At 34.9% G+C, this 10,308-nt stretch overlaps 2 protein-coding genes across 3 annotated transcripts; one reads left to right on the plus strand and one right to left on the minus strand.

Annotated features, from left to right (window-relative positions):
• Positions 1 to 2,024: 2,024 nt before the first annotated feature.
• On the plus strand, positions 2,025 to 4,056 carry LOC145067353 (transcription initiation factor IIF subunit beta-like). The gene is made up of 6 exons (XM_079014533.1): positions 2,025 to 2,379; positions 2,938 to 3,046; positions 3,157 to 3,287; positions 3,378 to 3,452; positions 3,527 to 3,679; positions 3,764 to 4,056. Exons 1-6 carry the CDS (start codon positions 2,197 to 2,199, stop codon positions 3,881 to 3,883), a joined length of 771 nt encoding a protein of 256 aa, XP_078870659.1. The 5' UTR covers positions 2,025 to 2,196; the 3' UTR covers positions 3,884 to 4,056.
• A 1,959-nt stretch (positions 4,057 to 6,015) lies between these two features.
• Positions 6,016 to 9,572, minus strand: LOC145067428 (protein NRT1/ PTR FAMILY 8.3-like). 2 transcript variants are annotated; one of them, XM_079014620.1, is made up of 5 exons: positions 9,486 to 9,572; positions 8,122 to 8,284; positions 7,778 to 7,995; positions 7,045 to 7,607; positions 6,016 to 6,908 (listed from the first exon to the last, which is right to left on the minus strand). In XM_079014620.1, the coding sequence occupies exons 2-5, from the start codon at positions 8,255 to 8,257 to the stop codon at positions 6,119 to 6,121; spliced, it is 1,707 nt and encodes a 568-aa protein (XP_078870746.1). In that variant the 5' UTR covers positions 8,258 to 8,284; positions 9,486 to 9,572; the 3' UTR covers positions 6,016 to 6,118. The 2 variants fall into 2 exon arrangements, with proteins under 2 accessions (XP_078870746.1, XP_078870714.1); XM_079014588.1 differs by lacking the exon at positions 9,486 to 9,572 and having other exon boundaries at positions 8,122 to 8,567.
• Positions 9,573 to 10,308: the final 736 nt, after the last annotated feature.

Genomic DNA, 10,308 nt, shown 5'->3' on the forward strand with positions numbered 1-10,308 from the left:
TCCAACTAAAACAATAAACCGACAAGGAACAGCCCAACACTTGGGATATATCCAAATCCAACCAACAATTTCTTATTCAATTGTCCGCAGGGCTAATCAGTCCTATTTAAATTGATTACTGAAACAGTTTTTGATTTCTTATTCAATTCTTCTGTTTGATAATGATGTTACAAACTCCATCATAAACCAACTATATTGGAATATTTAATCAACATATTGTGATATTAGTTCTTATACAATAATAAATCTTTAAATAGTTTTATACACATAAAATATTGGGGTGAACCCAATACATTTTTACATCAAATATCAAAATGCTACGCAAACCTCACAAGTATGCCTCATCAGTTCTTAACACACATATAGACAAGCATTTTATGATTATAAATAAAATAAAATTGAATCATATCGATAATCCAAACAACTTTCCTTCAATGTTCAAAGGACTCATGAAGTTGAGATTTTCTCTAACTAAACTAGTTTCTCTCTATAATCAACTCGTGGGAGAATGAGTAAATGAGGACATATGATCAAATATTTACATATTGAAATTCATGAATTTTGTCCTTCATCTTCAAAACTATATATGTTAACCCTCTAAAAAGATGCCAACACTAGAAAGATTCTTCACCTACTTGAGGGCAAGGTTATTAAGATCGGACTTTTACCTAAGACCGTTTTGCATTTTGCAAGATCGTGAAAGTAAGATCAGAACGATTCATAATATCATACCAAAATAAACTAGTCTTCATTTTTATTTGTGCAATACTCATTATAATTTGCTATTGATTAAGACATCGATATTAGAATTAACTTTAATTTTTTAAGCATTAACCATAATTTTTGTTCTACTGCAAAAATTAAGAAGAAAATATCAAAAACAGAAAAACAAGATAATTGTAATCATATATAACTAAAGCCATAATATCATAAAAAGTATCACTAGTGTCATGATACTCAGCCTAATTCAAGATAAATGGATGAAATGGTGATGCTCAATGAGACTTTTCATCTTGTGACACACAATGCTCGATTTTAAGTTGTATGTATGAAATTTTAACTCTCAAATATAATGAAGACTAAAGATGTAGGATCACATCGGGTTAAGATCTTAAGATCCTAGTTGGGATCTTAAGATCTCTCTCTCTCTCTCTAGATAGATAGATAGATAGATAGATTCTAATACGATCAAGATCGTTTTCCGCTTGTAGCCTTGTAGGATCTTAAGGTTAAGATCGGATCTTAGCAACCATGCTTGAGGGTGTTCCGTAAATATATGGACATTCATGGAGCCTCTTCGGAACATTCTGGAAACATAACCACATTGTACAAACAAACAAAAGTGCTATGGCCTATGAATAATAATTTAAGTTTAGGCAACGCTCCAACTCTTCAATTTTCTTTATATGACTACATTCTTTATATGACGTAAAAAGTGGTACATTATAAATTTGGCAGGATATGTATTGATACTATATCTTGATACAATTAATTTTAGGACTTAAAACTTAGAGTATTTCTAAATATATTTAGAAAATAACATAGTTTGTCCATAAAACTTGTGACAGTTTTTGTTAATCAAAATTGACATAGCTCTGTGCATTGAAGATTTAAAGTCACGAACTATATGTCGATCAAGAAAGAAGCAACAAATGGATTAACAAATTTTTTACTTTGCATATTTTGTGAACACACTATTCTTCAAAATACAGCCAAAAAATCCCATATAGATTTGAAAGTATTTTACTTATTTAATTATGTTTGCGGTACAGTTTGTTGCTCGTTTGTCATCTCATTCGTTGTACGATGATAATTAATTTAATACAAATATATTATTTCTTAAAAAATAAATAAATAAGTATTTTAAAAAATATATACATATATTCAACCACCCAATCTACAAATATTTTAAACCTATTTTAGTGTTATCATATTTATAATAGTGGATCAATATTCACTTGTATTTATAAAAAAGATTTATTATGATTTATATATTTTATAGTCGTAAGTCGTAACACTTTCTTGAGGGACAGAAGGCTTCCCAAAGTCCGTGCCGACATTACCGGGGCTTGTACTCTGTAGATATCCTTCAAGACTCAGAGTTGAGGGAGATATCAAATACAGGCAGACTTCAAGACTCTAGAGAGAGAAAGCTTGAGTCACGAACAAGAGCGAAAGAAAATACTATCTCAATCAATGGATGACGATCAGAACACCAACCTGGAAACTGCACGAGCAGACCGATCGGTGTGGCTGATGAAGTGCCCGCTCGTTGTCGCTAAATCATGGCAAGCTATTCCGCCCGATTCTCAACAAAACCTCTCTAAGGTCGTCGTTTCTCTCGATCCTCTCCATCCCGAAGATCCATCTTCGCTTCAGGTATGTAGTAAGTTTATCAACATTTGGTTGCCGTTTTGTTTTGATCGGTCTTCGATGATTGATTATTGATTTCTCGTTGTAATCCGTTCGGAATTAGATGTTTATTTTTGTAAAGTAATGGAGTTTGGCTTGTTCAATTTGTGCTACTTTGTACTGGTATGTGCATAATTTACGGTTGTACTATTGAAACCCTAGTTCTGTGTATTGCTTTCATTTTTGGTAACTGTGCTTTGAAAGCTTTGGTGCATTTGGCCTCAAGAATCAAATTGACCAAATTGATTTTCCCATTGCAAGAAGATTACTTTATTACTTATAAGACGTTTATTATGCATCCCTCATTCAATGGCACTAAGGTACATTTCAGTCTCAGTTGGTTTCTCAAGAAATCAAGTAGATGCTTAATTGTATGGTCATGGTAACTGGTAGCAAAAAGGGTTAGAAAGATTGAGGGCATTATTTGTAGAAAGTGTTAGCTGTTTTTATGAACAATTTTTTGACCTTTGTGGTTTATTGAAAGCTGATGACTTAATCTTTTATATGTTTCGTTTCCACAATCAGTTCTCAATGGAGATGGCTGGTGGTGAGATTGCAAATGTGCCAAAGAGCTATTCTTTAAATATGTTCAAGGATTTTGTTCCTATGTGCATTTTTTCTGAAGCAAACCAAGGTAAGAAAAGGTTCTTAATTCTTTTTCCCTATTAGAATTAGATTCTCAATTCTTCCAATTTGATCTGGATTCTTAATTATAGAAGTCATGCATCTGTGAGTGTGTTTCAGGAAAGGTTGCTATGGAAGGGAAAGTTGAGCATAAGTTTGACATGAAACCCCACAACAAGAACATGGAGGAATACAGAAAGATGTGTCGTGAAAGAACAAATAAGTCAATGGTTAAGAATAGACAGATACAGGTTTGTATAGAATTATAAATCCTTTTATTTTATTTTAATCAATCTTTGAAATTCAGATGGAACATGATGTCTCTTTTGTTTGCTGAATAGGTGATTGATAATGACCGAGGTATGCATATGAGGCCTATGCCTGGAATGATTGGCTTGATTTCTACTAATTCTAAGGTAACATATCTCCAATGTTCTTTCATTTATTTTGTGTATTTCTTGCATTTAACCTTTAATCATCTGACAATCAGGAAAAGAAGAAGGCTTCTGCTCCAGTGAAGGGGCCTGAAGTTAAGAGAACAAGGAGGGATCGTGGAGAACTTGAAGATATCATGTTTAAGCTTTTTGAGAGACAGCCTAATTGGGCTTTAAAACAGTTGGTCATAGAGACAGATCAGCCAGCTGTATGTACATTACTTTTTCACTTTGTTTTTATTATTTATTTATTTATTTATTAATACGGGTTTTTTGTTTAATTTTGAATGCAGCAATTCTTGAAAGAGATATTGAACGATTTGTGTGTGTACAATAAACGTGGAACGAATCAAGGAACGTATGAGCTGAAGCCAGAGTATAAGAAATCCATTGAGGATGCAGATGCTGAATAAACTCATAAATAAACCAATGGGGGATCCAAACAGACTTTTTCTTTGTTCTAACTGAAACCAAACTTGTAACAAGTCTTATATTGTGCAAGAATTGAAAGAGACGTATATTGCAAATATCATCTTTAATTGTTTGTGCAACTTGGTTTTATGAAATGCGTTGGTATCTTTCTGTAGTTTGAAACTTAAGTTCTCATTTATGGAAAAAATGAACCATCAATTGTATGTATTGTTTGCATGCAAATGGGAAGTCAAGTGCCTCGGCCAGGTTGTACAGTGTTTGATAGCATGCATCCTACTTAGAATAGTGATGCTACTTGTAAAATATATGCAAAGTCCACAATTGTAATATCCTTTTTGTAATATATTGCTACTTATAAGACTATGGTGTACCAATATAGGATACACTAACACTCTTCCACAGATGGAGGTTTGGTGAAAATAAACCGGAATATGTTAAGCTGAGGGGGTGCAGACTTTGATATGATGTAAGACGTATATATGGAGTTTTTAGTGTTATTATATCATACATCGATGCAAAACAATCTTTTGTCTCTATATATGTTGATGCTTACATTTTTCCATAACTGACTCTTTAGAAGAGTAAACTAAGTGTTAGTATATATGATATACTAGTTGGTGTCCTTTATGCTTATATATGTTGAAGACTCTCATCTTTCCATTATAATTCTTTTGGAGAATAAATTAAATGCATTGCTTAGTGTATCTTATATCGTTGCAACACAATCTTTTATGTCTTTATATATGTTGGAGTCTCCATTATTTCCATAAGAGATCTTTTGGACATACAATGTTGGACACATAAAATTTACATGGTTTCAAAGACAACATCTCCACCCTTATGCCTTAACATATTTCGGTCTATTCTCATCGATCTTCTGTCTGGAAGTGTTAGTGCTCGTATATCGGTGTGAAAAAGTATTTTACGTCTCTATATATTTTGGAGTCTCCCTCTCTTTATAATGACTCTTTTGGAGATTAAATCAAAGACTTCTTATGTGTATCTAACATTTTATAAAAGTCGGCGTTTGCACCACGATGGCTTAACATTATCGAGCCTCTGTCTTTAATGGGGAGTGTTGGTGTATCCAAACACCGGTGCAACAAAATACCTTATGTCTTTATATATGTTGGAGTCTTTCTGTCTGTGTGTGTGATTTTTAAAGAGACAACCTTGGATACATATATATCTTAAGATATTGACACATAAATTGTAACTTGTATTTCACCTAAAAATAAAGATGTACATATGTTGGGCCCATACTAAACGTATGCATATGTTTGGGTTTTTGCCTCAAGTAAACATACCGGGCTGCTCATTGGCATATGTTTGGGTTAGGGCTTAGGGGCCCGTTCTAGAAGGCCACGGTAGTTCCGATTTTTTGGAGCTCAGCCCTTGGACTGAAAACCAAACTAAACGAATGCATTCGGAACCGGTTTGGTTTTGGTGTCTGGTAAATTGGTTCTAGGACCATGATGGACCGCACCAAAGTACTTTGTTGTTGTTGTTTTTTTTTTAAGTACAATGCTGTTTTTTGATTGAAAGTCACAGTAAGTTGCTTTCATTTAAAAAACAAAGTACACTGTTGTTTTCAATAAAAAACCTAGTAAAATGCTGTTTTTTGATTGAGATAATTGGTAGCAGCAGGTGAACTTGAGAAACCTTGAGCTATCTCTAGCTCAAATATTATATCTGATGTATTCCATCTTCTCATGGGGACACTTTGAGTATCACAAGGTTTGTACGTATTCGTTTTACTCTATCTAGGTGATCTTTTAGGCACGTGCATATCTCGACCGGATATGGTGTAAGTTTATTGTCTAAATGTTACCACTCTGCCACTAATAGAATAAACCAATTCCGTAATTACCATTTTGGTCTTGGACGCTTAGAAATGATTATATCCAATATTACAAAGTTACAAAATGCTCATACATAGCAAACCCCTGGGTTCGATATTTAAAGGATCGTGGGTTTAGTAGTTTTCACTATAATAAACAAACTATTATAAGTATGTTACTACTACTTGAAAAAACATGTAACCTGACATTCTGTCACTTGAAATGAAAGTAGGATGATATAAAAAACAAACCATAAATAGGATGCGCTATAATGGAAAAAAAAATGAAAAGAGAAAACTATAATCAGCAAACGTTTTCAAACATTAATTACAGCTTAAATTTTCCCTATCTATAACTTATAAGCAACATCTAATTCTAACCTTGGTGTCGACCCTTATACCTTCGAGCTACCCACACGTAAATAAACAAATTAACCGCACTAATCCCCGCCAACATGGCATAATAATAATCAAGCTTACTCTCATCCAAATCATCTCTCAACCACCCACCTACCCCAGTCCCCGTCACCCCCTCCACAATCTTCACAAGCGCGCTATTCACCCAACTCCCAATCCCAATCTCACTCAAAAACAACGCCCCACAAACACTCTTCATCCCATCCGTAGCCTCATCATAAAAAAACTCCAACTGCCCCACGTAAGTAAAAGACTCCGCCCCACCCAATATAAAAAACTGCGGGACTAACCAAAACACTGTTAGTCCCGCAGGGTTCGCGTGGGTCCTACGCATGTGTTCGACCACTGCGGCCGCAGACAATGCAAAAATGGAGATGAAGAGACCGATTCCCATTCTTTGGAGGGCGGTGAAGCCACGGTGGTGGTTGGTTCGTTTTTGGATGAATGGGACGATGAATTTTTCGTAAATTGGAACCGTGATGAACGCGTTTACGACTGCAAACACTTGCATGGACCCCGGTGGGATGGTGAAGTTTGGGGTGAGCTGGCGGTTTAGGATTTTGGATTGGGCTAGGAAGAAGGTTGATTGTTGGGCTAAAGAGAGGGAGAGGGCTATTGTTGAGGCCCAAACCGGGAACACTCGTAAAAATGTTTTTAGTTCTTCGATTTGTGTTACACTGCATAGTTTCCATCGGTCCGATACGTCTAGTAATTCGGGGTCTTCCATTACCGCCGCTTTGTCCAAAAATCTGAAAACCAAAGAATTTGATTATGTCATTTCACAAAAAAATGGGTGGTTATTCTCAAAACCCTGACACATTGTTAGCTCAGGGTTTCTGCAAAAGGGTTTAGTATAAGCAAAAGTAATAAAAGTATGCGTGGTACCTGTACTGAGGAGTATGAGAGAGTTTTCTTGCACCCACGATATCCGATTCTTCGGTAGCAACTTCAAAAAGTTTAGTTTCGGGGCCCACTTGAACCCCTCTAAAATGATTTTTTACCGAAACCACAAGAACTTGAATAAATCTCGTGAAGACACTTCCCATTGGTTTTTTATACCGATACATCGGAAACCCGGCTGCTAAAATCACCACGGATGCAAACATGATAGCAGTTGGAAGCCCAAAACCCCAAGCATACCCTTTCTCCTGTTCTATATACACCATAACTGTGAGTCCTAATAAAGCTCCCACTTTGATTGAAAGAAAAAAGAAGTTGAAAAAAGTGTATTTGTATGAGAGTTCTTTCTCATCATTTTCGTCGTGTTGGTCAGCACCGAATGATGGGACATTTGGTTTGACACCACCCGTGCCTAGGGCTACTAGGGCTAGGGCAGAGTAGAGGAACGCGGATTGCCCCGGGGTGGCTGTCGGGCAGTTTGATGTTTCCGTGCAGGGTTTCGGGCGGAGGCTGTCCACGGATGCCGAAATCGTCAGGAGTATCATTCCCTGGTAAAACAGGCTATGGCTTTGTTAGAAAATAATTCACTTTTTCATCAACTTTTTTGTACTTTTAGGATGTTTTGTTTTTATGATCAAACTTTTCCATTGATATAACAAAATGTTGGCAGTTATTTTGGGGGGTAATTGCGAAAAATGAAAACAGGAAGGGCACATACCACGAGGTAAACGGCGGATGAGAAGATAACGGTGAGGTAACGGCCCAAATAAGCATCGGCGATGAAAGCGCCGAGAAGCATAAGAAGATACGTCGCTCCCACCCAATCACTCACATGTGTGGCTGCATCTGGAAGCGATTCCTTCATCTCCTTCGTTAAATACAACACCAGACTCGCCGACACTGTAAACGCTGACAGCCTCTCCGCCGCCTCATTCGCTACAAAAAAATGGTCAACGATACTTAAGCCGATATATTAACACGATGATAAATTGATGAGATAGTATATGAGCTTCTAATGTTCAATTGCAGTTCTAAGTGTATGTAAAAGTTTAAAAAAGGTACCGATGATGAACGGAGTAGCTTTCCATCCACCGGTTTTCCGTTTATTTGCGACTCTGCCTTTGAAATCAAGACTTCCATTGGTGACGAAATCCAGCGACGACGACAACGGAAGAGTTGCATCTGATTCGGAAACCATCGTTGTTGAATCGGTGGTTTGGAGTAACTGATAACTCATGGATTGATTTGAATTAGAAGACTATTAATACAATAAATGTGATCACAGGTGAGAAACGGATTGAATCCTTTTCTGCGAAAATTAAACTCGTGATTTTGTCAGGATTCAGATATGTCCCGATTCAGTGAATCATTTGGGTCTACTCCCATTGATTCCACTACTAACTACCAAAATTGCGAGAAGAAAAAATGCGATTGAGCGTAATTTGTTGAAAAACAAGGAAACCTAGATATTGGGAGACCTTTCTATTTTTCTGTGATTATCTGGAAAAAAGATCACACCCTTCTCTTTTATTTATTTAAAAATATATAATTGGTAAAATAAAATGTATAAATATTTCTTTTAAGGTAATTGATTTTATTTCGTAGGTGTTTAACCTAAAGTTTTTATTTAAGAAAAAGAGGGGGAGTTTGGCCTAAATCTACGTCATAATCATATCATTGACAAATCTTTAAATATTGATCTCATGTAAAAAAGAAGTATTGAATATTATCCTTTCATTTAATGTCAATTAATTATGAATCTTTATCATTCAAGAAACGTATACGAAATATACTTAGTTTATTTGATCTTGATTTGAGTTAAAATAGAATGCATAAACATTAGTTTTTAAATTACGCATAGCTTCCATAGTGATTTTTAGTTGGAAAAGGAATTGGATGGATAAAGATAAGGTTTTGTAATTAAATTATGTTTGTTAGACAAAACACATTATTTAATTTAAAAGATAAATAAAAAAAAGGAAGAAAATAACATAAAGATTTGAAAATGTTTTAATTCTGAAACCCGATTTTGCAAATAATGGCCGAAATAGTGATTCCAAAGCTGTGGCCAAAATAGAAGATTTCAATTTTCAAACTTACCTTTTTAAGATTGAGGGGACAAAAATGTAATTATACGAAACTTGGCAAAAACATTAACAACAGGGAGGGACGCGGATCTCTTCTTCCTGACCCGGTCACATGACCCGATCCATCACTATTATCAACTCACTCAGAGCTCGATTCTTGCTTAATCCGCCATTGAATTTGAGTATTTGACCAATTTCGACTACCAGTACATGCATGATCATTTAATCTACCGTTTTCGTTTTATTTTTTGGCTTTCAATTCGATTAAAAAAAATCAACCTACAACTTACATTCGATCAGAAACTAGCTTTTTAGTTCAAGAAATTACATGAATGTTACCTTTAATTGCTGATAACCCTCGATCTGAGCCTATGTAATCTTCGAAGGATTTCTGCTTCGAATAAAAAAATCACCTTTTCTTCTGATTTTTGCTATGGTTTTTACTCCTGACGCTTTGGTCTATTTATAGAGTTAACAAAGTAAAGAATCATCAAGATAACAATTCGAAACTGAGCCACGTAGGAGCACCGCCATTATCCATCAGCCATGCAAATCTGCGAATGTCTTTTTTAAGTATATTATAAAGTAAATTGTTGGCATAATTTATCAATTTGAAGCTTTTGCTAACACAAATAGCAAATAATTGCAACAAAATAGTGGTCTATGTGGTTTGGAACTTCATGTCCTACGTTTGATTACAAACATGGGTTCAAATTATAAAGTGAAAACTTTAAAGTGAAGCTTAATACAAATTTGGTATGCTATCTTCATCCAGAGTAAGGACAAGATATAATTATTCAAATGGACAAATTAATCTAATTCTATATATAACAACATACTTGCATATTTCAATTAGAAAAAACCTGACTTATTATGTAATTTTTGAAAGCTTTTAGATTTTTTTTAAGAAAAAACAAAAGAAAAAAAATGGCCGGCAATATGAGTTTTTAGTTTTTATTTGAAACAAAAACTCATAATACAAAAAGCTAATTCAGGTAACTTTTGGAAGCTTTTAGTTATTCGGTTATTTTAGTTTTTAGAAGTTTTTAGGCTTTAAGGGATTTTAACTTTTGGTTTTATATAATTTTCCATATTTAAAAGCTGAAAACTTTTGTTGACATTTTAGGCCAAATAAAAACTCTATCTTCTCGCTACTAAGTTC

Source organism: Lactuca serriola, chromosome 1, assembly GCF_051521515.1.
Source record: "Lactuca serriola cultivar US96UC23 chromosome 1, Lser_US96UC23_V15, whole genome shotgun sequence".
Classification (NCBI taxonomy): domain Eukaryota; kingdom Viridiplantae; phylum Streptophyta; class Magnoliopsida; order Asterales; family Asteraceae; genus Lactuca; species Lactuca serriola.

Coding starts and splice junctions, on each gene's coding strand:
- LOC145067428 (XM_079014588.1), bottom strand. CDS start 8,296: ATGAGTTATCAGTTACTCCAAACCACCGATTCAACAACGATGGTTTCC. Junction 7,608..7,777: donor CATCCGCCGTTTACCTCGTG/GTATGTGCCCTT, acceptor CTGTTTTACCAG/GGAATGATACTCCTGACGAT. Junction 6,909..7,044: donor TCTCATACTCCTCAGTACAG/GTACCACGCATA, acceptor TTTGGTTTTCAG/ATTTTTGGACAAAGCGGCGG.
- LOC145067353 (XM_079014533.1), top strand. CDS start 2,197: ATGGATGACGATCAGAACACCAACCTGGAAACTGCACGAGCAGACCGA. Junction 3,047..3,156: donor TTTTTCTGAAGCAAACCAAG/GTAAGAAAAGGT, acceptor AGTGTGTTTCAG/GAAAGGTTGCTATGGAAGGG. Junction 3,453..3,526: donor TGATTTCTACTAATTCTAAG/GTAACATATCTC, acceptor TCTGACAATCAG/GAAAAGAAGAAGGCTTCTGC.